At 57.3% G+C, this 27570-nt stretch overlaps 1 protein-coding gene across 1 annotated transcript; it reads right to left on the minus strand.

Moving 5' to 3' along the window:
• Positions 1-25982, minus strand: LOC128115945 (one cut domain family member 3). Its single transcript, XM_052747138.1, has 2 exons — positions 24721-25982; positions 1-335 (listed from the first exon to the last, which is right to left on the minus strand). The coding sequence occupies exons 1-2, from the start codon at positions 25910-25912 to the stop codon at positions 46-48; spliced, it is 1482 nt and encodes a 493-aa protein (XP_052603098.1). The 5' UTR covers positions 25913-25982; the 3' UTR covers positions 1-45.
• Between the last annotated feature and the right edge of the window lie 1588 nt (positions 25983-27570).

Below are 27570 nucleotides of genomic sequence, written 5' to 3' on the forward strand. Positions count from 1 at the left end.
GGGTGTGCGATTCCCTGGGGCTGGGGCGGGTGTGGGGTAGAAGGCTCAGGCCTTGGAGAAGGTGGCAGTGGCTGTCGCAGTGCCCGGGGTGGCGCCCGGCTCCTCGGCCCAGCGGTTCATGCAGCGGCGCCGGGCGTTCATGAAGAAGTTGCTGACGGTGTTGAGCTCCAGGCCCAGCTGCTGCGAGATGGTGGCCTGCATCTCCTTGGACGGCCGCTTGTTCTCCTTGAAGATGGCAATCAGCGTGCGGCGCTGCAGGTCGGTGAACACCAGCCGCTGCTTCTTGGGCTGCAGAGCCCTCTCCTTCTGCTGGTCCTGCTCCTTGCGCTTGCAAGCTGTGAGAGGGGACAGGGGCGAGAGAGGACACGCGGGGGTGAGCAGGGACCAGGGGGCCAGGGCGCCGGGGTCAGGGATGAGAGAACGTGGACCAGGGGACCCAGGGGACGGGGCAGAGATGGGAGGAAGGGGACCCAGAGCGGGCGGGCGGCCGGGGAGCAGAGGGCGCACATTGGAGAGGTTCAGAGGAAGGAGGAAAAAGCAAAGGGGCGGGAAGAGAAGGGTCCAGAGAACGGTTAGGAGCGTGCACAGGACCAGGAGGGGACAGCCGGGCACAGAAGCGGAGGACCGGGCAGGGTAGAGAGACACGGAGTCACACAGTGTGGGGACAGAGACAAAGCAGCCCGCACCGCTCCAGCAAAGCCTCCCAGGGGTGACCAGCCCCAGCTTCCTGCCCCAATCCTCCCGGTTCAGTCTCCCCAGTAAAGATTCCCGACCCCGACATGGACTCCTCCCTGAAGACTTTGGATGGATACAGGTGCCACGGGCGGGCGTATCCCCCTGACGGGTAGCAATTCCACTTGGGGGCTGTTGGGGACAGGATGAAGGACTCCTGTGACTGATGGGACTGACTATGAGATGACCGACTCTAGGCCCGGGGTATCTCAAGTCTCAGCAAGCAGGACACAGTCCCACCTCCTGGGGGCCCAGCCCTGGTACTCCTGTGGGACCTGATCACCTCAGGTGCAGAGTTCACAGCCCTTGTCTGCTGCAAGCCACCCCCCTGCCCCCCACCCCCACCTAGAATCCCCAGTGAGGGGCTGGGGGCGTGGTCAGGGTGGAGCCCCGCCTAGAATCCTCCAGTGAGGGGCTGGGGGCGTGGCTTAGGGGTAGGGGGACTACACATTGGAGTTAGCCTGTTTGTCATCTGGTCTAGATGCAATTCACAACCAGATAAAACAGGCGATCAGATAAAAGAAGAAAGAGGGGCAGTTTGTGACATAACTTAGGGGTAAGAGCACTTGTCCTCCGGGCCCAGTGACCAGAGTCCATCCCTGTAACTTGCATAAAGGTAGACGGAGAGAACCAACTCTAAAACGTTGCCCTTTGACCTCCATATGTGCACCATGGCATGTGTATCCACACTTACATCATACGTAACAACAATAATAAATAAAATACAAATTTAAGTATGTAGATGTGATGGTTAAAGTTGTCAGATTGACAGAACTTAGAAGCACCTAGGAGACAAGTATCTTGTTTTGTCTGCGGGGAATTAGCTTGATTATTGACATGGAGGTAGGAAAAACTGCCCGCTGTGGGTGGCGCCATTCCCTAGGCTGGGATCCTGGACTGATGGTGGAGCGTGAGCTAAGCCCTAGGACACACGCTTTGACTGTGTTCTGACTGTGGATACAGTGTGAGCATCTCCCCAAGCCTCCACAACTTCACTTCCCCTCATGAACCTGCGACCGTCACCAAGCACACCCTTTCTCCCTTGAGGGGCTTTGTTGAAGTTTTTATCACTGAAGACACCAGGACTGAAGAATATGCGTCTCGTGGACGAATGGAAACAGACAGACACATCTCTGTGGCATTTCAGGACGCCAAGAATAGACAGACAACTCCTAAAGCTTCCGAAAAGCAAAGGTCCAGAATCAGGGTGGCTTTGGGGGTCCTCGGAAGCTGGGAGACAAAACATTCCGAGGATGGGGCTGGAGGAGGCTCAGTGCTTAATAGAACTTGTTGCTCTTGCAGGGACCCAAGTCCAATTCTCAGAAACCACATCGGGCTGCTCATCTGGAACTGCGTCTCCAGGCGGTTCTCCGCCCTCTGCCCTCTTCTGGCCTTTTTTGGAATTGGCACACACAGAGACACACTCATATACACACATAATCAAAAATGAGAGCCAGGCAGTGGTGGTGGCGCACGCCTTTAGTCCCAGCACTCGGGAGGCAGAGGCAGGCGGATCTCTGAGTTCAAGGCCAGCCTGGTCTACAGAGAGAGTTCCAGGACAGGCAGGGCTACACAGAGATACCCTGTCTCAATAAACCAAAACAAAACAAATCTTTAAATTAAAGGTGTGTGCCACCACTGCCTGATATGGTTTCCAAAAGTCTTTTTTTGAAATTTTTTGAACTTTATTTTTATTTTATGATCATTGGTGTTTTGCCTGCATGTATGTCTGTGTGAGGGCTGCAGAAGCCCTAGAACTGGAGTTACAGACAGATGTGAGCTGCCATGTAGGTGCTGGGAATTGAACCTGGGTCCTCTGGAAAAGCAGTCAGTGCTCCAAACCACTGAGCCATCTCTCCAGCCCCTAGTTCCAAAAGTCTTAATGAGTTGGTGCTGCTTGGGAGTGTCTAAGGAGCTGGCATGGCCGCAAGTGGCTCTAGGGTCTGCAGAGAGTTTTACAAAAAGAAATGCGATCCTGGGCCAGAGAGATGGCTCAGAGGTTAAGAGCACTGGCTGCTCTTCCAGAGGTCCTGAGTTCAATCCCCAGCAACCACATGGTGGCTCTCAACCATCTGTAATGAGATCTGGTGCCCTCTTATGGCCTGCAGCGACACAGGCAGGCAGAACACCATATACAAAATAAATAAAAAATAAAATCTTTTAAAAAAAATCTATGCCCTATAGAAAGAAAAAGAAAGAAAGAAATGCAATCCGAACAGTCTTCGTGGCTCAGCCTAGGACACCATTCACAGAAACCATGATCGAACCATAAGCAGCCAAAAAGACTGATTTCTAAGTATATGGAGAATCGACTTGGGGCTGGGTGGGCTTTGGGGGTCAGGAGACAACTCAGTCAGTATGTCCTTCTTGTCTAAGCAGGAGGACCCGAGTTCGAATCCCCTGAACCCAGGTGAAAGGCTTGGTATGGAGGTGTGCTGAGGACGAGGGGACACGCTCGTCCCAGGAGTTCATGGGCAAGCCAGCTTGGCCGAGTCGATGAGACTCTAAGGTGGATCAGGGCTGGGGTGACGGCTCAGTGGTCACATCCCTGGCTGTGCTCGCGGAGGACCCGGGTTCGGTTCTCAGCACACACACAGCAGCTCACAGTCAGCTGTAACTCCAGTCCCAGGGGATCCGCCACCCTCTCTAACCTCTGAGGCGGCCGGGAACCCATGAGGTGCACAGCCGGGCCTGCAGGCGGAATTCTCAAACGCATGAAATCAGAACAGAGACGGTGGAGAGGGGCTGAAGCGGCCCTGGACCTCACACGCACGTGTGCGGACGGACAGACGCACCAGGACTAGGAGCCGCGGCAGAGAGAGAGCTCTGAGATCCGTTTCTGCGGCTGTGATAAAATACCCTGACAAAAATAAACTTGAGGGAATCCAAGTTCATGATTACCTGGCTCGCACGCTTGCTTGAACGAAGCTGGCTGTTTCCACTCCTTCTTTTTAAACTTTTATTTTATTTTTAAGTGCACATGTGTGTGTGTGTGCAAAGCCTGCCCAGGCCAGAAAGGGGCGTCAGGTCCCCTGGAGCTGGAGTTAGAGGCAGCTGTGAGCTGCCCAATGTGGGTGCTGGGAAGCGAATCCCAGTCTCTGCAGAACAACAGACAGGTGCTCTTAAACCACTGAGCCCTCTCCAGGCCCCATGCCTCCTTCACTCAAACCCCCGACTGGTGGCGTGCACAAAGAAAGGATCTTCCCATCTAAGGTAACAAGACAACAGAGAAAACCCCTTGGCTGGTCATGTTGGCGCACGCCTTTAATCCCAGCGCTCAGGAGGAGGAAGCAGAGGCAGGAGGATCTCTGTGAGTTCAAGTCCAGCCTGGTCTACAGAGCAAGTTCTAGGACAGCCAGGGCTACATAATACAAAGACCCTGTCTCCAACAAAGGACAACAATAAAACACAAAGATGCCCCCTCTCAGACTCGCCCACAGCTACCCCGATCTACACCGACCCTCCCCGGTGGCTCTGAATTGCTGCAAGTGGACAATTAATATTGACGGTCACCTTAGGCAAGCTGCATGGTGAGGCCCCGCTTTCCATCCTGAGCCCCACATATGTGCATATAGATTTGGCAAAGGCTGCACGGTTGGGGTGGAGCAGGGGGATGGACAAAAAAGGAGCTGCTCTTGCCAGAGGCTTTTCGGGATTTGACTGTGCTCCATGGTTATAGGACACCAGGTGTTCATGCCTGGATGAGGACCTTAGAGTCAGCAAGGTGAGGGGCATAACAACAACCCAGCTTTTAAATTCCAGTGAAAGTCCACCCACCCACCCATCCATTCATCTACTCATCCACCCACCCACCCACCCACTCATCCATCCATCCACCCACCCACCCACCCACTCATCCATCCATCCACCCACCCACCCACCCATTTATCCATCCATCCACCCACCCACTCATCCATCCACCCATCCATCCACCCACTCATCCATCCATCCACCCATCTATTCATCCATCCATCCATCCACCATCCATCCATCCACCCATCTATTCATCCATCCATCCATCCACCATCCATCCATCCACCCATCTATTCATCCATCCATCCATCCATCCATCCACCCATCCACCCACCCACTCATCCATCCATCCATCCATCCACCCATCTATTCATCCATCCACCCATCCACCCATCCATCCATCCATCCATCCATCCATCCACCCATCCATCCACCCATCCATCCATCCATCCATCCATCCATCCATCCATCCATCCATCCACCCACCTTCCCGAACCTAACGATCTACTCCTAGACTGTTCGCAGGGACAGAAGGACAGATTTCAGACCACACAAGGTCTTCATGTCAAAAGTTTTCTGTGGCTCTGTTACTCTGTCCTTACAATAAAATTTTCTTTTTATTTACACAGAGAAGATAAGTCACGGACTTAGAGAGGCCCAGCCAGGGACCGTCAGTCGACAGGACAGACCTGGGAGGTGGGGAAGGTGTGGGTCCTCTTGGAGTTGCAAAAGTGGACTCACAAGCCAAGGCTGGGGAGTGGCCAGCCACAGAAGTCTTGAAAGAAACAAAAGGCCCTTTCTTCATGGACGGCAGCATGAAGCCACTGCCCCTTCCCCTGTGTTCAGTCTGACGACACCTGTCCACACAGACACGGGTCCAGGCTGCTCTTTGTACGGCCAGTGTCCCACTGTCCATCTCCCACGGCCAAAGAGGGCGGAGATGAGGCCCCGGGCCGACCCAAGCCCCGGTCTGAGCCGTTTCCATGCAGTAGAAACTGAGCCTGGATCCGGGCAGAGGGAAGTGCAAGGAGGGCCTCAGACTTACCCACCAGGCTAGCCACGCCCCAGCCACAGGCTGTGGATTGGTGTGGCTCCGTCTCCACCCGAGAGGCAACCTCAGTCTAAGCCCGGTTCTTCCCTGTCACCTCCACAAACACTAACTCCACCACCTCTTCCAAACACCCCTCCACCCAGCCCCTCCACCCACCCCCTCCTCCCACCCCCTCCTCCCACCCCCTCCACTCGTATTGCCTTCTCCTCTATTCCCCCTCCATCTCCTTGTCCTCCATTTTTTTCCGTCTCTTCCTTCTCCACCTTCCACGGCCGATCCTGCCCTCCCTTCCCCCATGGGCCCTCATTCCTCCACCAATAGCCTGCTGCCTCACCCCATCCCACACCTCTGCTTCCAGGTGATCCCCACCTTGGCGTCTACTCCTCCAGGCTCGGCACCAGGGGCTGCTACCGGGTCCGTCAGCCAGTGTGTGCAGACCGACAGCTACCTCACACACAGACCTGTCCACTACCCACCGGTGCCGTTGCTGCTGCCGGGCTGGCGTGGGTCTGCAAGCCTCACCTTTCAGTGGCAAAGCCGAGCCACAGAGTATTCGGGTCACTCTGTCCTATGCAAGCCTTGATCACCCCTTGACCACCCCTCTGTCCATACTTGCTTTTTTTCTTTTTTTTTTTCTGAAACAGGGTTTCGCCAGGCAAGATTTATTTTCATCATTTTTAACTTTGTGGCCTGGTGGTGGCCACACCTTTAATCCCAGCACTCGGAGGCAGAGGCAGGCGGATCTCTGTGAGTTCAAGGGCAGCCTGGTCTACAGAATGAGTTCTAGGGCAGCCAGAGCTACATGGAGAAACCCTGTTTCGAGGGAAAAAAATGTGTAGAGATTGTCTGTGCTGGGGCGTGTGCATGGAGCGCAGTTGCCCGTGGAGGGGCGTCGAGTCCCCTGGAGCTGGAGTCACAGGGTTGGGAGTCACCATGCGCTTCAGGGAACCGAACTCAGGGCCTCTGCAACAACCTCAAGCTCTCTTAGCCTTCTCTCCAGCCCCTCACCTTGCTTTTTCAGACAGGGTCTCTCACTGGGACCTGGAGCTTGTAGGTTAGGCTAGTCCGGCCGGGTGGGGACCTCAGGACCTCCTGTTGCTGCCTCCACAGGGCTGAGACTACAAGCAAGTGCCGCCACGCCCAGGGTTTAAATCTCACCTGTATTTATTTATTGTGCGAGCCCGGACGCCTGCTGCCCACCCGCTTCGCCCATCGCCCTGCAGTCCCCATTGTGTCCAGCAGAGGGCAGCCGTCCCCAGTCTACGGCTGTACCCTGTAAGGGTATCCTCGATTTTAGGGTGGAATCTGCTTAGACCCCTGGATTTGCACACGGGGTGACTGAGTCTCCTGATTTTCTTGAGTTTTTAGAGTTACGAGGGTGCACAGAACACCCCAGGTCCGGGCCTGACGCACGGCTGTTCTGGGGGTTCCCGGGCGGGACTCCCTTCTTGCTAGGCGGAGGCAAAATAAAAAAAAAAAAATATATATATATATATATATATTAAATGAATTGTGGAGGAGACGAGGCTCCCCAGCTGTCTCTGAGAAAAGCTGAAATCTTGGTTTCATTCCTCACGTTGCCATGAGGACCCGTTACCAAGGTCTCACACTTGTGGGCTTTCCTGGGATCTTCCCCTTAGAAGCGGGAGAAACCACAGAAGCCCGGCTGCTGTAGAGCTTGTCCAGCATGCACGAAGCCCCGGGTTCCATGGCCAGCATTAAATACAGCAGGCGAGGCGGCGCGTGCCCGTCCTCTCTCCCCTCAGCCTCCGAGAAGACAGACAAATCCGTTCAAGGCCCATCCTTGACTAGAGAGGGAATCGGAGGCCAGCCTGGGCTACATGAGACCCTGCTTCAAAAAAATAAAATAAAATAAAAGGAGGAAAGAAAAGAAGACAGGCATCCAGCCGTCCCTTCCCAGGCGCCCGCAGGAGCCCAGTCACGCCGGCCACCCCCTCTCTCCCCGCGTGGCTGCCCCCCATCTGTCCACCGAGGCGGTGGGTGGCGGCCACGGGCGCCTGTCCCCTCCCCACACTCCGCCACTCACTCCTGCGGCCGACAATTCAATACCAGCCTGGGCTCCGGCTGGGATGATGGCCGGTTTCCTTGGCGACAAGTCCTGCCCCGCCATCAGCGGCGCGGTGGGGGCAGGTGTTGGGGCCCACGATCCCTCCCCGTCGCGGTGACTCAGCTTGGCCGGGCCGGGTGGGCGACTCTGCCAGGGTCACACGTCCCCAGGTGCCCTGGTCGGGAGGACCCCCTCTCCCCGCTGCCCAGGTCCCCTGGGGCACCTCCTCGGTGCCTGCACAGATCGGTCCCACCCCCTCCCCTCCCTGCCCTCCCCCAGTCCCTCCCTCCCAGAGGGTTTTAATGTCTCCATTTTTCAAAGTCTTATCTGGAACCGACCGTCCACACCCACCGGGCCTGGCCCGGAGCTGGAGGGTCACAGGGTGTGGACGCCGGCCGCCAGGGGCCTTTCCCATTGACGGCTTCGTCACGGGGGTACCCCGAGTTAGCCAAGGGCAGACCGCTCACGAACTGACACACATGTACCTTGTGCGCACACGCAGCCCGGGGCGCTTCTTCTGCCTAGCCAAGGGTCACCCGAACCCCAGCGTCCTCGGCGGGCTCCCCACCACGACTCGCCCCTCTCTCCCTCCTTGGATGTAAGTTCTCACTCCTGCAGCCCAAGCTGGCCTAGAACTCCCGGCCATCCTCCGGCCCCGGCGCCCCAAGGGCCGAGCTGACGGGCGGGTGCCACCGCGCCAGGCTGGGCCTCCACGTTTAAAGAGCCATTTGCAAGAGGCCGGGCGGCAGCTGGGAGAAGAATTAGAAAAAGATGGCAAGAAAGGAAACGGGTGACGGGGAAGCGGAGGGCGGCTGACGGAGGACGGGCCGCGAGGGAGCGATCCATTGTTAGCGAATTAATCCGCTGATAAGGGCTCCGCGTCCCCGGAAGTGCGTCCTGCCACCCCAGGGGGACCACAGTCCCCAAACATCTGAGCGTGGGCAGGGCGGGAGCCAGCGGCGGGGAGGCCGCGGGTGCTGAGGACCAGCGGGCAGCCGGGGGAGCACCCCCTCGGGCCCTGCCCAGGCCTTCAGAGCGTCTCCACCCACGCTGCGCACGGGGAGGGCAGGTGCTGAACCAGCTCGGGCTGACCAGACCCCGACGCAAAAACAAGTCAGAGTGGGGGAGCACCGGCTCAGAGTGGGGAGCACCGGCTCAGAGTGGGGGCACCGGCTCAGAGTGGGGGCACCGGCTCAGAGTGGGTGAGCACCGGCTCAGAGTGGGGGAGCACCGACTCAGAGTGGGGGCACCGGCTCAGAGTGAGTGAGCACCGGCTCAGAGTGGGGGAGCACCGACTCAGAGTGGGAGAGCACCGGCTCAGAGTGGGGAGCACCGGGTCAGAGTGGGGAGCACCGGCTCAGAGTGGGGGAGCACCGGCTCAGAGTGGGGGAGCACCGGCTCAGAGTGGGGGAGCACCGACTCAGAGTGGGGAGAGCACCGGCTCAGAGTGGGGGGAGTCCCGGCTAAGAGTGGGGAGCACCGGCTCAGAGTGGGGGAGCACCGGCTCAGAGTGGGGAGCACCGGCTCAGAATGGGGCGTCTGGGTGTGAACCGGTACGTGGATGGCCCACTGGCAGCCTGGGCACTCAAACCGAGCAATCCTGTGCCCCAACAGTGCAGTGTCCCCGGGCCTCTCTCCCTGAGGTCCCAGCACAGGCGTCCATACCCCAGGGACCCCCTGCGGCCTCCTTAGAAGGCCCAGCCCGGTCCTCTTCCGCCCCGTGGCTTTTCAATGTCACCATAATTCTGTTCAGTCCCTCCTGTCCCCACTGGCGTGACTCCCAGAGAAGGGAGGGTCCGGGTCACTTGGCCAAGGGGAAACTGAGGCCGCAGGTGTCTTAGAGCTGCCTGAGGGTCACATGGACCTCTCAGTCACCCCCCCTCTGCCCGCTCCGGGCCCAGCCCCGCCCCTCCCCCTCCAGCACAGCCTAGGGTATTGATCATGGTCTATTTTTAATTAAAAACTTGATTCAAACCAGCTTGAACTCGCTGGTTAAAGCCGACTATTCGCAGGCTAATACAAAGGGGCCGCGGGGGCCGCGGGGGCCGCGGGGGCCGGGCTACCTTCCCGCAGTCACCCCGAACTCGCGGCCTCCTGGCGCTGGCTCCTCACCTCCCCTGTTCACGCAGGAGCTGGAGGAGAAGGTCGCCTGTGATTCGGACGACCATGACAGGGAACCCCGGCTGAGGGATGCCTTAGTTCAGGGGGGGATTTAGTTGAAAGGGGCTGAAGGTTTTTTGTGCGTTTTAAAATAACGGGTTTTTTGTGGTTGTTGTTTTGTTTTTCTGATGCAGGGTTTCTCTGGCTGTCCTGGAACTCGCTCTGTAGCCCAGGCTGGCCTCAAACTCCGAGATCCTCCTGCCTCTGCCTCCCCAGTGCTCTCTCCCGCCACCATGTGGGTCCCCGGACTGACCTCCAGCCCTCGCTGGGCTCGGCAGCCAGCGCCCCTGAGGGCACCTGAGATCGTGGGGCCCATTGTCCACCTGTCCGTCTGCCAGACTCCGGTGCGGGCACAGGAAGTGGCTGCTGGGTCTGGAGGGAACAGTTTGCCGGAAGTCACACTCTCAGGGCTGTGTGAGGCGGGACGACTCACCAGCGCCTGGGAAACGGTCACCTCCACGGGGGCTGGAGGGGCAAGCACAGGCCTGGGCACCCCCGTGTGTAACGCTGTGAGGCCGGACACGGCCAAGTGCCACACCAACTGCGGCACTGTAAATAAGTTCCCTGTCCTTCCCTCGGGTCCAAGAGACCCGGTTGGTGCCCTGGGTCTTTATCTCTGTGTTTCTGCAATGTCCTAGAGCCCGTGAGAACCCCAGGGAGGGGCTGGGGGCGTGGCCAGGGTGGAGCCCCGCCCAGAATTCCCAGTGAGGGGCTGGGGGTGTGGTCAGGGTGGAGCCCCGCCCAGAATCCCCAGTGAGGGGCTGGGGGCGTGGTCAGGGTGGAGCCCCGCCTAGAATCCCCAGTGAGGGGCTGGGGGTGTGGTCAGGGTGGAGCCCCGCCCAGAATCCCCCCAGTGAGGGGCTGGGGGCGTGGTCAGGGTGGGCCCCGCCTAGAATGCCCCAGAGAGGGGCTGGGGGCGTGGTCAGGGTGGAGCCCCGCCTAGAATCCCCCCCGTGAGGGGCTGGGGGCGTGGTCAGGTGGAGCCCCGCCTAGAATCCCCAGTGAGGGGCTGGGGGCGTGGACAGGGTGGAGCCCCGCCTAGAATCCCCAGTGAGGGGCTGGGGGCGTGGACAGGGTGGAGCCCCGCCTAGAATCCCCAGTGAGGGGCTGGGGGCGTGGTCAGGGGTGGAGCCCCGCCCAGAATCCCCAGTGAGGGGCTGGGGGCGTGGTCAGGGGTGGAGCCCCGCCCAGAATCCCCCAGTAAGGGCTGGGGGCGTGGCCAGGGCTTGGGCATTTCCTGCTGAAGCCAGAGGCCTGGGGTCCAGCGCTGAGGAGGTTTTAAATCATTCCTCTGGAATCTCAGGGAGCAGCGGGCCGGCAGGTCCCTCATCCTGAGCAGATCCTCCCCTCCTCACCCCACCCCGGCACAGGCACTCCCTCTAGGGACCCCCAGCGGCCCGGCCCGGGGGAACGGGTCGCGCATGCTCACACAGGTTTACCTCCCGCAGCCCTGGGGACCCTGGCGACCCTGGGGACCCTGCCGCTCTCTGGGGAGCTTATGCAAATGTCTCTATTTCTCAGATTAGGAAACCCAGGCTAGACCTTTGATAGAGTCAGTCAAGGATGGGACAGGGTGCTGCCAGGTCTAATCAGGGCCTTCTGCAACAGTCTTTCTACCCCTGGGGGGCCGAAAAATCCTGGGGGGGTTATCCTCCTGTGTGTATGTGGGTTATCCTCCTGTGTGTGTGTGTGTGTGTGGGTTATCCTCCTGTGTGTGTGTGTGTGTGTGGGTTATCCTCCTGTGTGTGTGTGGGTTATCCTCCTGTGTGTGTGTGTGGGTTATCCTCCTGTGTGTGTGTGTGGGTTATCCTCCTGTGTGTGTGTGTGGGTTATCCTCCTGTGTGTGTGTGTGGGTTATCCTCCTGTGTGTGTGTGTGGGTTATCCTCCTGTGTGTGTGTGTGGGTTATCCTCCTGTGTGTCTGTGTGTGGGTTATCCTCCTGTGTGTGTGTGTGGGTTATCCTCCTGTGTGTGTGTGTGTGTTATCCTCCTGTGTGTGTGGGGTTATCCTCCTGTGTGTGTGTGTGGGTTATCCTCCTGTGTGTGTGTGGGTTATCCTCCTGTGTGTGTGTGTGGGTTATCCTCCTGTGTGTGTGTGTGTGTGTGTGTGTGTGTGTGGGTTATCCTCCTGTGTGTGTGTGTGGGTTATCCTCCTGTGTGTGTGTGGGTTATCCTCCTGTGTGTGTGTGTGTGTGTGTGGGTTATCCTCCTGTGTGTGTGTGTGTGTGTGTGGGTTATCCTCCTGTGTGTGTGTGTGTGGGTTATCCTCCTGTGTGTGTGTGGGTTATCCTCCTGTGTGTGTGTGTGTGTGTGTGTGTGTGTGGGTTATCCTCCTGTGTGTGTGTGTGTGTGTGGGTTATCCTCCTGTGTGTGTGTGTGGGTTATCCTCCTGTGTGTGTGTGGGTTATCCTCCTGTGTGTGTGTGTGTGTGTGTGTGTGTGGGTTATCCTCCTGTGTGTGTGTGGGTTATCCTCCTGTGTGTGTGTGGGTTATCCTCCTGTGTGTGTGGGTTATCCTCCTGTGTGTGTGTGTGGGTTATCCTCCTGTGTGTGTGTGTGGGGTTATCCTCCTGTGTGTGTGTGTGGGTTATCCTCCTGTGTGTGTGTGTGGGTTATCCTCCTGTGTGTGTGTGTGTGTGTGTGTGTGTGGGTTATCCTCCTGTGTGTGTGTGGGTTATCCTCCTGTGTGTGTGTGTGGGTTATCCTCCTGTGTGTGTGTGGGTTATCCTCCTGTGTGTGTGGGTTATCCTCCTGTGTGTGGGGGGTTATCCTCCTGTGTGTGTGTGTGGGGTTATCCTCCTGTGTGTGTGTGGGTTATCCTCCTGTGTGTGTGTGTGTGGGTTATCCTCCTGTGTGTGTGTGTGTGTTATCCTCCTGTGTGTGTGTGTGGTTATCCTCCTGTGTGTGTGTGTGGGTTATCCTCCTGTGTGTGTGTGTGTGTGTGTGTGTGGGTTATCCTCCTGTGTGTGTGTGTGTGTGTGTGTGTGGGTTATCCTCCTGTGTGTGTGTGTGTGTGTGTGTGTGTGGGTTATCCTCCTGTGTGTGTGTGGGTTATCCTCCTGTGTGTGTGTGTGTGGTTATCCTCCTGTGTGTGTGTGGGTTATCCTCCTGTGTGTGTGTGTGTGTGTGTGTGGGTTATCCTCCTGTGTGTGGGTTATCCTCCTGTGTGTGTGTGTGGGTTATCCTCCTGTGTGTGTGTGTGTGTTATCCTTCTGTGTGTGTGTGTGGGTTATCCTTCTGTGTGTGTGTGTGGGTTATCCTCCTGTGTGTGTGTGTGGGTTATCCTCCTGTGTGTGTGTGTGTGTGGGTTATCCTCCTGTGTGTGTGTGTGTGTGGGTTATCCTCCTGTGTGTGTGTGTGGGTTATCCTCCTGTGTGTGTGTGTGTGTGGGTTATCCTCCTGTGTGTGTGTGTGGGTTATCCTCCTGTGTGTGTGTGTGTGTGGGTTATCCTCCTGTGTGTGTGTGTGGGTTATCCTCCTGTGTGTGTGGGTTATCCTCCTGTGTGTGTGTGTGGGTTATCCTCCTGTGTGTGTGTGTGGGTTATCCTCCTGTGTCTGTGTGTGGGTTATCCTCCTGTGTGTATGTGGGTTATCCTCCTGTGTGTGTGTGTGGGTTATCCTCCTGTGTGTGTGTGTGGGTTATCCTCCTGTGTGTGTGGGTTATCCTCCTGTGTGTGTGGGTTATCCTCCTGTGTGTGTGTGTGTGGGTTATCCTCCTGTGTGTGTGTGTGGGTTATCCTCCTGTGTGTGTGTGTGTGGGTTATCCTCCTGTGTGTGTGTGGGTTATCCTCCTGTGTGTGTGTGTGGGTTATCCTCCTGTGTGTGTGTGTGGGTTATCCTCCTGTGTGTGTGGGGGGTTATCCTCCTGTGTGTGTGTGTGTGTGTGTGTGTGTGTGTGTGTGGGTTATCCTCCTGTGTGTGTGTGTGGGGTTATCCTCCTGTGTGTGTGTGTGTGGGTTATCCTCCTGTGTGTATGTGGGTTATCCTCCTGTGTGTGTGTGGGTTATCCTCCTGTGTGTGTGTGTGGGTTATCCTCCTGTGTGTGTGTGTGGGTTATCCTCCTGTGTGTGTGTGGGTTATCCTCCTGTGTGTGTGTGTGGGTTATCCTCCTGTGTGTGTGTGTGGGTTATCCTCCTGTGTGTGTGTGTGGGTTATCCTCCTGTGTGTGTGTGTGGGTTATCCTCCTGTGTGTGTGTGGGTTATCCTCCTGTGTGTGTGGGGGTTATCCTCCTGTGTGTGTGTGGGTTATCCTCCTGTGTGTGTGTGTGTGTGTGGGTTATCCTCCTGTGTGTGTGTGTGGGTTATCCTCCTGTGTGTGTGTGTGGGTTATCCTCCTGTGTGTGTGGGTTATCCTCCTGTGTGTGTCTGTGTGTGGGTTATCCTCCTGTGTGTGTGTGTGTGGGTTATCCTCCTGTGTGTGTGTGGGTTATCCTCCTGTGTGTGTGTGGGTTATCCTCCTGTGTGTGTGGGTTATCCTCCTGTGTGTGTATGTGGGTTATCCTCCTGTGTGTGTGTGTGGGTTATCCTCCTGTGTGTATGTGGGTTATCCTCCTGTGTGTGTGTGTGGGTTATCCTCCTGTGTGTGTGTGGGTTATCCTCCTGTGTGTGTGTGTGGGTTATCCTCCTGTGTGTGTGTGGGGTTATCCTCCTGTGTGTGTGTGGGGTTATCCTCCTGTGTGTGTGTGGGTTATCCTCCTGTGTGTGTGTGTGGGTTATCCTCCTGTGTGTGTGTGTGTGGGTTATCCTCCTGTGTGTGTGTGGGTTATCCTCCTGTGTGTGTGTGGGTTATCCTCCTGTGTGTGTGGGTTATCCTCCTGTGTGTGTGTGGGTTATCCTCCTGTGTGTGTGTGGGTTATCCTCCTGTGTGTGTGTGTGGGTTATCCTCCTGTGTGTGTGTGTGGGGTTATCCTCCTGTGTGTGTGTGGGTTATCCTCCTGTGTGTGTGTGTGTGTGTGTGTGTGTGGGTTATCCTCCTGTGTGTGTGGGGTTATCCTCCTGTGTGTGTGTGGGTTATCCTCCTGTGTGTGTGTGGGTTATCCTCCTGTGTGTGTGTGTGGTTATCCTCCTGTGTGTGTGTGTGGGTTATCCTCCTGTGTGTGTGTGTGTGTGGGGTTATCCTCCTGTGTGTGTGTGGGTTATCCTCCTGTGTGTGTGTGGGTTATCCTCCTGTGTGTGTGGTGGGGGGTTATCCTCCTGTGTGTGTGTGTGTGGGTTATCCTCCTGTGTGTGTGGGTTATCCTCCTGTGTGTGTGTGTGGGTTATCCTCCTGTGTGTGTGTGGGGTTATCCTCCTGTGTGTGTGTGTGGGTTATCCTCCTGTGTGTGTTTGTGTGGGGTTATCCTCCTGTGTGTGTGTGGGGTTATCCTCCTGTGTGTGTGTGTGGGTTATCCTCCTGTGTGTGTGTGTGTGTGTGGTTATCCTCCTGTGTGTGTGGGGTTATCCTCCTGTGTGTGTGTGTGTCGTGTGTGGGTTATCCTCCTGTGTGTGTGTGTGGGTTATCCTCCTGTGTGTGTGTGTGGGTTATCCTCCTGTGTGTGTGTGTGGGTTATCCTCCTGTGTGTGTGTGTGGGTTATCCTCCTGTGTGTGTGTGTGTGGGTTATCCTCCTGTGTGTGTGTGTGTGTGTGTGGGTTATCCTCCTGTGTGTGTGTGGTGGGTTATCCTCCTGTGTGTGTGTGGGTTATCCTCCTGTGTGTGTGTGGGTTATCCTCCTGTGTGTGTGTGTGGGTTATCCTCCTGTGTGTGTGTGTGGGTTATCCTCCTGTGTGTGTGTGGTGGGTTATCCTCCTGTGTGTGTGTGTGGGTTATCCTCCTGTGTGTGTGTGTGTGGGTTATCCTCCTGTGTGTGTGTGGGTTATCCTCCTGTGTGTGTGTGGGTTATCCTCCTGTGTGTGTGTGTGGGTTATCCTCCTGTGTGTGTGTGGGGTTATCCTCCTGTGTGTGTGTGGGTTATCCTCCTGTGTGTGTGTGTGGGTTATCTCCTGTGTGTGTGTGGGTTATCCTCCTGTGTGTGTGTGGGTTATCCTCCTGTGTGTGTGTGTGGGTTATCCTCCTGTGTGTGTGTGTGTGGGTTATCCTCCTGTGTGTGTGGGTTATCCTCCTGTGTGTGTGTGTGTGTGTTATCCTCCTGTGTGTGTGGGTTATCCTCCTGTGTGTGTGTGTGTGTTATCCTCCTGTGTGTGTGTGTGGGTTATCCTCCTGTGTGTGTGTGTGGGTTATCCTCCTGTGTGTGTGTGTGGGTTATCCTCCTGTGTGTGTGTGTGGGGTTATCCTCCTGTGTGTGTGTGTTATCCTCCTGTGTGTGTGTGGGTTATCCTCCTGTGTGTGTGGTGTGTGGGTTATCCTCCTGTGTGTGTGTGTGTGGGTTATCCTCCTGTGTGTGTGTGTGTGGGTTATCCTCCTGTGTGTGTGTGTGGGTTATCCTCCTGTGTGTGTGTGGGGGGTTATCCTCCTGTGTGTGTGTGGGTTATCCTCCTGTGTGTGTGTGTGTTGTTATCCTCCTGTGTGTGTGTGTGGGTTATCCTCCTGTGTGTGTGTGTGTGTGTGGGTTATCCTCCTGTGTGTGTGTGTGTGTGTGTGGGTTATCCTCCTGTGTGTGTGTGGGTTATCCTCCTGTGTGTGTGTGTGTGTTATCCTCCTGTGTGTGTGTGTGGGTTATCCTCCTGTGTGTGTGTGTGTGTTATCCTCCTGTGTGTGTGGGTTATCCTCCTGTGTGTGTGTGTGTTGGGTGGGTTATCCTCCTGTGTGTGTGTGTGGTTATCCTCCTGTGTGTGTGTGTGGGTTATCCTCCTGTGTGTGTGTGGGTTATCCTCCTGTGTGTGTGTGTGGGTTATCCTCCTGTGTGTGTGTGTGGGTTATCCTCCTGTGTGTGTGTGTGGGTTATCCTCCTGTGTGTGTGTGTGTGTTATCCTCCTGTGTGTGTGTGGGGTTATCCTCCTGTGTGTGTGTGGTTATCCTCCTGTGTGTGTGTGTGGGTTATCCTCCTGTGTGTGTGTGTGGGTTATCCTCCTGTGTGTGTGTGGTGTGTGTGTGTGTGTGTGTGTGGGGTTATCCTCCTGTGTGTGTGTGTGTGGGTTATCCTCCTGTGTGTGTGTGTGTTATCCTCCTGTGTGTGTGGGGTTATCCTCCTGTGTGTGTGTGTGTGTTATCCTCCTGTGTGTGTGGGTTATCCTCCTGTGTGTGTGTGTGTGGGGTTATCCTCCTGTGTGTGTGTGTGGTTATCCTCCTGTGTGTGTGTGTGGGGTTATCCTCCTGTGTGTGTGTGGGTTATCCTCCTGTGTGTGTGTGTGGGTTATCCTCCTGTGTGTGTGTGTGGGTTATCCTCCTGTGTGTGTGTGTGGTTATCCTCCTGTGTGTGTGTGTGGGTTATCCTCCTGTGTGTGTGTGTGTGTGTTATCCTCCTGTGTGTGTGGGTTATCCTCCTGTGTGTGTGTGGGTTATCCTCCTGTGTGTGTGTGGGTTATCCTCCTGTGTGTGTGTGGGTTATCCTCCTGTGTGTGTGTGTGGGTTATCCTCCTGTGTGTGTGTGTGTGTTATCCTCCTGTGTGTGTGTGTGGGTTATCCTCCTGTGTGTGTGTGTGGGTTATCCTCCTGTGTGTGTGTGTGTGTTATCCTCCTGTGTGTGTGTGTGGGTTATCCTCCTGTGTGTGTGTGTGGGTTATCCTCCTGTGTGTGTGTGTGGGTTATCCTCCTGTGTGTGTGTGTGTGGGTTATCCTCCTGTGTGTGTGTGTGTGTGTGGGTTATCCTCCTGTGTGTGTGTGGGTTATCCTCCTGTGTGTGTGTGTGGGTTATCCTCCTGTGTGTGTGTGGGTTATCCTCCTGTGTGTGTGTGGGTTATCCTCCTGTGTGTGTGTGGGGTTATCCTCCTGTGTGTGTGTGGGTTATCCTCCTGTGTGTGTGTGTGGGTTATCCTCCTGTGTGTGTGTGGGTTATCCTCCTGTGTGTGTGTGTGTGTTATCCTCCTGTGTGTGTGTGTGGGTTATCCTCCTGTGTGTGTGTGTGGGTTATCCTCCTGTGTGTGTGTGTGGGTTATCCTCCTGTGTGTGTGTGTGTGTGTGGGTTATCCTCCTGTGTGTGTGTGGGGGTTATCCTCCTGTGTGTGTGTGTGGGTTATCCTCCTGTGTGTGTGTGTGTGGGTTATCCTCCTGTGTGTGTGTGTGGGTTATCCTCCTGTGTGTGTGTGTGTGTTATCCTCCTGTGTGTGTGTGTGGGTTATCCTCCTGTGTGTGTGTGTGGGTTATCCTCCTGTGTGTGTGTGTGGGTTATCCTCCTGTGTGTGTGTGTGTGTTATCCTCCTGTGTGTGTGTGTGGGTTATCCTCCTGTGTGTGTGTGTGTGGGTTATCCTCCTGTGTGTGTGTGTGTGTGTGGGTTATCCTCCTGTGTGTGTGTGGGTTATCCTCCTGTGTGTGTGTGTGGGTTATCCTCCTGTGTGTGTGTGTGGGTTATCCTCCTGTGTGTGTGTGTGTGTGTGTGTGTGTGTGTGTGTGTGTGTGGGGTTATCCTCCTGTGTGTGTGTGTGTGGGTTATCCTCCTGTGTGTGTGTGTGTGTGGGTTATCCTCCTGTGTGTGTGTGTGTGTGTGGGTTATCCTCCTGTGTGTGTGTGGGTTATCCTCCTGTGTGTGTGTGTGTGGGTTATCCTCCTGTGTGTGTGTGTGTGTGTGTGGGTTATCCTCCTGTGTGTGTGTGTGGGTTATCCTCCTGTGTGTGTGTGGGTTATCCTCCTGTGTGTGTGTGTGGGTTATCCTCCTGTGTGTGGGGGGGTTATCCTCCTGTGTGTGTGTGTGGGTTATCCTCCTGTGTGTGTGTGTGTGTGGGTTATCCTCCTGTGTGTGTGTGTGTGTGTGTGTGGGTTATCCTCCTGTGTGTGTGTGTGGGTTATCCTCCTGTGTGTGTGTGTGGGGTTATCCTCCTGTGTGTGTGTGTGGGGTTATCCTCCTGTGTGTGTGTGTGGGTTATCCTCCTGTGTGTGTGTGGGTTATCCTCCTGTGTGTGTGTGTGTGGGTTATCCTCCTGTGTGTGTGTGTGGGTTATCCTCCTGTGTGTGTGTGTGGGTTATCCTCCTGTGTGTGTGTGGGTTATCCTCCTGTGTGTGTGTGGGTTATCCTCCTGTGTGTGTGTGTGGGTTATCCTCCTGTGTGTGTGTGTGTGTTATCCTCCTGTGTGTGTGTGGGTTATCCTCCTGTGTGTGTGTGTGGGTTATCCTCCTGTGTGTGTGTGTGTTATCCTCCTGTGTGTGTGTGTGGGTTATCCTCCTGTGTGTGTGTGTGGGTTATCCTCCTGTGTGTGTGTGTGGGTTATCCTCCTGTGTGTGTGTGTGTGTGTGTGTGTGTGGGTTATCCTCCTGTGTGTGTGTGTGTGGGTTATCCTCCTGTGTGTGGGTTATCCTCCTGTGTGTGTGTGTGGGTTATCCTCCTGTGTGTGTGTGTGTGGGTTATCCTCCTGTGTGTGGGTTATCCTCCTGTGTGTGTGTGTGGGTTATCCTCCTGTGTGTGTGTGTGGGTTATCCTCCTGTGTGTGTGTGTGTGTTATCCTCCTGTGTGTGTGTGTGTGTGTGGGTTATCCTCCTGTGTGTGTGTGTGTGTTATCCTCCTGTGTGTGTGTGTGTGTTATCCTCCTGTGTGTGTGTGTGGGTTATCCTCCTGTGTGTGTGTGTGGGTTATCCTCCTGTGTGTGTGTGTGGGTTATCCTCCTGTGTGTGTGTGTGGGTTATCCTCCTGTGTGTGTGTGTGGGTTATCCTCCTGTGTGTGTGTGTGGGTTATCCTCCTGTGTGTGTGTGTGTGTGTGGGTTATCCTCCTGTGTGTGTGTGTGTGTTATCCTCCTGTGTGTGTGTGGGGGTTATCCTCCTGTGTGTGTGTGGGTTATCCTCCTGTGTGTGTGTGTGTGTTATCCTCCTGTGTGTGTGTGTGGGTTATCCTCCTGTGTGTGTGTGTGTGTGTGGGTTATCCTCCTGTGTGTGTGTGGGTTATCCTCCTGTGTGTGTGTGTGGGTTATCCTCCTGTGTGTGTGTGGGTTATCCTCCTGTGTGTGTGTGTGTGGGTTATCCTCCTGTGTGTGTGGGTTATCCTCCTGTGTGTGTGGGTTATCCTCCTGTGTGTGTGTGTGGGTTATCCTCCTGTGTGTGTGTGTGGGTTATCCTCCTGTGTGTGTGTGTGTGTGTGGGTTATCCTCCTGTGTGTGTGTGTGTGTGTGGGTTATCCTCCTGTGTGTGTGTGTGGGGTTATCCTCCTGTGTGTGTGTGGGTTATCCTCCTGTGTGTGTGTGTGGGGTTATCCTCCTGTGTGTGTGTGTGTGTGTGTGTGTGTGTGGGTTATCCTCCTGTGTGTGTGTGTGGGTTATCCTCCTGTGTGTGTGTGTGTGTGTGTGTGTGTGTGTGTGTGTGTGTGTGTGGGTTATCCTCCTGTGTGTGTGTGTGTGTGGGTTATCCTCCTGTGTGTGTGTGTGGGTTATCCTCCTGTGTGTGTGTGTGGGTTATCCTCCTGTGTGTGTGTGTGTGGGTTATCCTCCTGTGTGTGTGTGGGTTATCCTCCTGTGTGTGTGTGGGGGTTATCCTCCTGTGTGTGTGTGTGTGGGTTATCCTCCTGTGTGTGTGTGTGGGTTATCCTCCTGTGTGTGTGGGGGGGTTATCCTCCTGTGTGTGTGTGTGTGTGTGTGTGTGTGTGTGTGTGTGGGTTATCCTCCTGTGTGTGTGTGTGGGTTATCCTCCTGTGTGTGTGTGGGGGGGGGTTATCCTCCTGTGTGTGTGTGTGGGTTATCCTCCTGTGTGTGTGTGTGTTATCCTCCTGTGTGTGTGTGTGGGTTATCCTCCTGTGTGTGTGGGTGTTAACGTCCTGTGTGTGTGTGTGTGGGTGTTAACGTCCTGTGGGTGTTGTGTCTCTCGAGGGTCTCAGGTGTACAGAGCCCTTTAAGAAGGACAGGCAGGGCTGTATCTGGGGAGAGTCCTGGCTGGTGTGCAGGAGTTCCCAGGTCCCGTCCAGCACACAAACCAGACATGGTGCACACACCTGTCACCCCAGCACTCAGCAGGGAGAGGCAAGAGGACCAGGGTTCGAGGTCAGCTCAGGCAGCCCGGGCTCCCCGCAGGCCCTGCTCCAGTGTTCTTACGGGGGACCCCGCACCTGCCCCGCCCCCAGCAGCCTCCCTGATGGCCCCATGTGGACGCTAAGGCGCTGGAGCATCCCACGGGTCCTAGACCCTTTCCTGCCTCAGTTTCTCCTCCATGCTTTCCCCCACCTGTCCATGTCCAGGCTCTTTTTCCCTTCCTGGTGTGTGGTATCCCTGAGGCACAAGAGACTGGAAAAGGGTGTGTGGTGTGTGTGTGTTCCTGCACGTGTGTACGGTGCTGTGTGTGTGTTCCTGCACGTGTGTACGGTGCTGTGTGTGGTGTGTATGTGTGTGTGTGTTCCTGCACATGTGTACGGTGGTGTGTGTGGTGTGTATAGTGTGTGTGTGTGTTCCTGCACACGTGTACGGTGGTGTGTGTGTGTGTGTTCCTGCACGTGTGTACGGTGGTGTATGTGTTGTGTATGTGTGTGTGTGTGTTCCTGCACACGTGTACGGTGGTGTGTGTGTTCCTGCACGTGTGTACGGTGGTGTATGTGTTGTGTGTGTGTGTTCCTGCACGTGTGTACGGTGGTGTGTGTGGTGTGTATGTGTGTGTGTGTGTTCCTGCACTGTGTACGGTGGTGTGTGTGGTGTGAAAGTGTATGATGTGTGTGGTGTGTGGTGTGTATGTGTGTGAACTCCTGTCCCCTCTCTGAATATCTCATTATATATGTATATTTTTCTGATCAGTTAAAGAAAAGATTTTTTTCAGCCGAGAGTTGCAATTTAAACAATATTTGAAGCTGGCCGAAGTTATCGACCTGGCGCACAGTGATGAATCACAGACGGTAATTCGAATTCATCGACCGCCCCACCCGCCAGGAGCCGCCCCTCCCCCAGCCCCGCTCCCGTAATCACAGTTTGTGACAGTCGCTGGGGTGTATGTGGGGGGAGCGCGACTCAGAGGGGGCTCGGGTGGGTTGGGAGCAGATGCAAATGCCCCCCAGCGTGGGGGGAAGTGTTTGGGGGAGTTAGAACCTGGACCTTCAGTGGCTCCTCTCCATGTGCATATTTTACATTAGGGGAAACTGAGGCATGCAGATGATAACACACACAGGGCGGGGACGGGATTCTGGGGCTCTTTGCTGAGTTTCTCGGGTAGAACAAAGAAAGGAACGGCCCTCGGTGGTCCCCTGAAGAGGGCACAGCAGGCCGTGGTATTTCCGGGGCTGGGGGACCAGGAGCGACCAGGGGACCCCAGCCGAGCTCAGCCTCCATTGGCCGCCATGCCCCCTCCTTTCTTTGTCTCCCGTCTTCCTTTCTGTCTCCCCCTCCATGCCCCTCTCTTCCCTCTCTCTCTCCAACTCACCTCTCTCTTCTCTCTGTCTCTTGTCTCCCACCTTTCATTCCCTCTCCATCTCTCTCCTCTGTCCGTCTGTCCGTCCATCCATCCATCCATCCATCGTTTTCCCTGGACATCCCTCCCACCCTGTCCCTTTCTCTCACTGGTCCTGTGCTTTGCAGGACACTCTCGGGCTGGTAGCATTGGGGACAATGTTCTCCCAGCGAGGCGGTGACTCGTGATGAGTTCCCCTCATGGGCTCATGGAAGCCAAGGTCCAGTTTTGCCCCCGGTGGGTCGGGGACTGGGGAGTGATGCCCCAGGTTTGGCCCTGGTGTAGGGACAACTGTAGGCCTTGGGCTGTCACTGAGTATGAAGGGATTTGCCTGGCCGCCTGCACCACCCCCTAAACACCACAATTTACCGCCACTTAACTGCTTTTCATTTGTGCAAGGACCAGAACTAAAGGCCTGGGCTGGGGCCTAATGACCCCGGCCGGCCCGGGGCTGCCACTTCTGACTCCAGTGGAGTCCAAAGACACCGGGAGTGCAGGGTCACAGTGCCACAGCGTGGACCAGTCTCCCATCTTCATTATATATAACACCCCCGAGCCCCAAGGACGCCACCTGTATACCAGCCTCTGCCACCACCCAGCACCTCGAGCTCCCCCGAGGTGGCCACACGTCCAACTCACATGACACCGTCCTAGGGAGGAGACGCTGGACAAAGATGAGTCTGGTCTCAGTTTCCGGTCCAAGGGGGACACAGAGGGCTGGTGGCCCTGGTGTGGATGTGAATTTAGACCAGTGGCTCTGGGACCTCGCACCCAAGGGATGTCCCAAGGCACCTGTGGTGCCTGCTGCCTTTTGTGCGGTGTCCACAAAAGACCAATTAAAACACTCTTCCGACCACCTTGGACCTGAAGGAGAGTGACAGGCGAGGGTTCGGGGTGCACGATGTCCCTTGGTGATGTGCCCAGGAGAGGAGGCTTTGCTTTCAGAGTTCACAGAACACACACCTTGGTGACAGTCACTCAGTCACTTGTGGCCCAGAACTGTACTGCTCCCTGGCAGTGAGGGACACTCAGGGAGGTGCAGAAGGGGCTGTGGGTCGGGACATGTGTCCTTGTCCCAGGCAGATCACCAGCAACAGGACCCTTCAGATAAATCTGTGTTTGTCTCCTAATGTCCTCAAGCAGCCCCCCAGGAACGCGCAGCCTGAAACAACCCAAAGACAGGTCGCTAAGAATCTGAGAAATCCCGCGGAAGACTCCTGAGGAAGTGGGAAACTGAGGCCCGCTGCAGGAGACTGCACAGTGGGCTTGGAATGTGGGGACAGAGCAGGTGTCATCCAGGTCTGCTTCTGTCCACTCCCTACCATCCGGTGTCCTCTGCTTCTTTGCACCCCCACACGCTTGCAGGGTGGCCTAGGGATACAGTCAACCCGGAGCTCCGCTCCTGCCTCAGGGGCGCCTCACTTGAGCCCCAGCTGCCCCGCCCCTCTCTGTGTTTGTGTGCAGAGGGATCGATGAGACTCTGGAAACCGCTATTGTCCCTGGAACGGGGTACACAGCTCCCTCCCCACCACGCCGGGAAAACGCTCTGCCTAGATCTCCAGCTCTCTGGCACCCTCCCCCCAAACACTCAGGATGTAGGGTCCCTGACACCCCTCCCTACTCCGAGAAAGGCTGGGAGGGGACAGGTTAGACCAAAGGAGGAGACAACGGGTCCCCCAGGGGCTGGCTGCTGTGCCTGTGTGTGCGAGAGAGACTCTGGCAAGACGCGAGGGGAGAGAAGAATAAAGACTGAACTGGGAACCCGAGCGAGCACCGGTCCAAAGAGAGCGACAGTAATTTGTCCCGATGGGATGCAGGAAGTAGGAAGGGGGACAGGGAGAGCAAGGCCCGGGGAGCCGCGGCGGGTGTGAAGGCCTCTGGTGGATGCCACCGAGCTCAGGGTCCCATGGGCCGCCCCTCCCCCCAATCTCAAATGACCTTTGCCAGCGGCCAGAGCGGGGGAGGGAGGGGGACAAGCGGATCGATCGGCGGCAGGGGCTGAGCTGCACCGGAAGAGAGCTTGGTGTTGGTGCTGGGGCTGGGGGCCGAGCGGTGGCCAGGCCTTGGCTAAGCATAGCCAGCGACCTGGCGCTTTGTGACTGGGTGCAGGGAGGCGCCGGTGGGCCCTCTTGCAGGGTGACTGGAAAGGAGGGGAGTGGCACCTTCTGGTCTCGGGGGACACACAGGATCACGAGCCCAAGGAGTGTGCAACACACGCTGGCGCGCACACACACGGAGCTATGCGAGGACTGCTTTAGTTTAGCCCCAAAGACACTGGACACCCAGCACAGTCCCCCAAAGAGCAGGGACGGCGACAACCGTGCAATTACCCTCTCTATGAGCGGCGGTGCCAGTGGTCGGCGGCGGTGCAGACCTCAGGTCAGCCTCGGAGGCCAGGGGACCCACCCCCGCAGCCAGCCTACCAGGACGCACTATCGGGGCTCTAGATAGTCAGTCCCTCACCCTAAGCCAACGGTTTCCCCCAGGGTCAAGCCTCCGGGGGGGCCCTCAGCCCTACCTGCCAGGCGCAGCGCCGACATGCGCTGGAACTCGGGCTCCTGCAGCCACTTCCACATCCTGCGGAAGGTCTCGCGGCCGGACTTGAGCTTGCTCCAGGGCTTGGGGTTGCGCAGCAGGTCGGAGAGCGTGCCCTGGGAGCGGCACAGGATGCGCTGCGCGAAGATGGCCTGCGGGATGCTGTAGCGCTTCAGCTCGGCGGTGATGCGCTGGGCCACCTCTTTGGTGTTGATCTCCTCGGCTGCGGCGCCGGCTCCCGGGCCGCCGCCGCCTCCGCCGGCGCCACCGCCCCCTCCGGGGCCACCGCCGCCGGAGTGAGGCCCGTGCGCCCCGGCCGCGGCCAGCCCGCCCAGCGGAGCCAGCAAACCCGCGGCCGCCCCGCCGGCCGCCCCGCCGCCTCCCGCGCCGCCGCCGCCGCCTCCGGGCAGCCCTCGGGCCAGCGCGTCCTCCGCGCGCCCCAGCAGCGCGGCGTGTGGCTCGAAGGCGGCGGGAGGCAGGAGTTTGTCCCCGGCCAGGTGGCCCGGAGCCCCGTAAGCGGCGAGCGGCGGCGGCGGAGGCGGCGGCGGCTGCGGGGCGCTGTGCAGGGCCGGGGGCAGCGCGCTGGGCAGCGGCGACAGCGGCGACCCCATGGTGGGCAGCTCCTTGCCGTAGGGCCCGTAGAGGTGGCCCACCGAGGCCAGCGCCGCCCGCTCGTCGCGCATGAGGGTGAAGCTGCCGCTCACGCTGGCCGCCAGGCGCTGCGGAGGGGGCGGCGGCGGCGCGGTGGCCGGGTGAGGGTGCGCGTGCGGGTGGCCTCCGTGCGCCCCGGCCACCGCGTGCTGGTGGAACTTGTCGGCCACGGCGGCCAGCGGCGGCAGGTGCTGCAAGGGTGTGAGCGTGGTGTAGGTGCCACCCAAACCCGGGGCCTCGCACGCCATGCCCATGGCCGGGTGCAGGGGACCAGCCAGCTCCCCACGGAAGTCAGGGCCACCACCCGCGGCCCCTGCAGCTCCCGCGCCCCCGGCGCCCCCGCCCCCGGCGCCGCCACCGTCCAGCAGGCTAGCCATGCCCGCCACCAGGCCCGGGCGCCCCGATGCCACCAGGCTTCGGTGTTGGGCCGCGGCGGAGCGCGCGTGGCCCGGGCTCAGCAGCTCGCCAGCTTGAGCGTGTGTCACCCCGTGCAGCCCCCCGAGGCTCTCCAGGCTCAGCTCCATTCTGGGCGCCCCCTCCGTGCGCGCTCAAGGCCGCTGCATGGTCCCCACGCACTGGCCGGCGCTCCAGGTGGTGGCGGCGGCTGCTGTCCCACTCGCTCAGTGCTCTCGCCCGGCTTCGGCTGCTGCGAGCAGCGGCCACCAGGATGTGGCGGGGCGGCCGCCGCCGGCGCCCGGGCCTGGGTCTGACGTCAGCGCCCCCGCCCATCGCTCCGCCTGCACCCGCCAAACCCCCTGGAGCTCCAGGCTGGCTCCCTGGGTCCCCCATTCTGCTTGCCCAGAGAACCCGAGGGATTGGGGGGGTGGGCAGCCCGCCCTAGCTGGGGCTGGGTGTGTGTCTCATCTCCGCGCTGTTGATTCTCTGGCCCTCTATGTCCCTTTCGGCACCCCCTGAATCCCTGGAGTGTGACCACATGTGCCCCCAACTCTGTTGACACCCCACCAGAAAGACGTGGCTCTTTCAAGCTCAACACTGTATGCACATAAAGATTTAAAAACCTCTTTGGGGGTGAAGTGGGGGAGTGAGGGGGTCCGCAGAACAATCATACAGTCTATAACTGGCCTCAAGCACAAGGAAAAGCCGGTCTCTAGGACTCAGTTCCCTCCATTGTGGAGTGGAACTGCCCGGCTTCAGGGCGTTCAGAAATTTCTCAGTGGGGATGGACGTGTATCTTTAATCCCAGGACTAGGGAGACAGAGGCAGGTGGATCTTTGTGTTCGAGGCCAGCCTGGTCTACAGAGCAAGTTCTAGGACAGCCAGGGCTACATAGTAGACCTTCTATCAAAACAAACAGAAAACCTTCCCTGTGTGTGTGGGGGGGAGGGGGACATGGTGGCGCACGCCTCTAATCCCAGCACTCAGGAGGCAGAGGCAGACGGATCTCTGTGAGTTCAAGACCAGTCTGGTTTACAGAGCGAGTTCCGGGACAGCCAGGGCTGCACCGAGAAACCAAATAAAAGGAAGAAAGGAATGAAGGCAGGCAGGACGAAGAAATCCCTTCGAAGTCCAGTGTGTGTGACTGCCTTCCGGTTCCCACTGTATCTGGGGTCTCTGAAGACCAGCTTGGGTTTTTCCTGAGACTGAGTGAGCCTAGGAACTCTGTCTCTTCAGCCTTTAGACAGGGAGGGAGGAAAGAGGGGTCACATGGGGGACATCTTACAGGCCCAAGGTGCCTGGGAGCAAGATCCCTCTTGGGTGGGTAGAGAGTCCTAGAAGGGCCAAGTCAGACTCTAGATGGTCCAGAGTCTAGGTCAGGAGGGGACCCCAACTTTGCCCCGGCTCTCTTCCTCCTGTTCCCTGCCCACTGTCTAGGGGGACTGCTGGGGTCCACTCAGGAATTGGAGTCACCCCACCTACAGGGAGAGGACCACGTGTTCTAAAATGACGGACACCCACTGACAGGATGGCATCTGCCCCCGCCCACGGCTTGGGCTGAAAAGAATGCCACACAGGGCACGTGTGACAGGTACACTGTGTCCTTGCTTGCTCCAGGCTGCACCAGAGCCTTTCTGTTCCTCAGTTTCCCTTTCCACTGTGGCCCCCATGGGAGCAGAGAGGCTGTGGAGGAAGGTGACATTGTAGAAGAGACACTGAGTGTTTTAGTATGTGATTGTGTGTGTGTGTGTGAGAGAGACCCAGAGGTTCCTGCTTCCAAGCCCTC

The sequence above is a fragment of the Peromyscus californicus genome, unplaced genomic scaffold, assembly GCF_007827085.1.
Source record: "Peromyscus californicus insignis strain IS unplaced genomic scaffold, ASM782708v3 Scaffold_1__1_contigs__length_55948999, whole genome shotgun sequence".
Taxonomy (NCBI): Eukaryota; Metazoa; Chordata; class Mammalia; order Rodentia; family Cricetidae; genus Peromyscus; species Peromyscus californicus.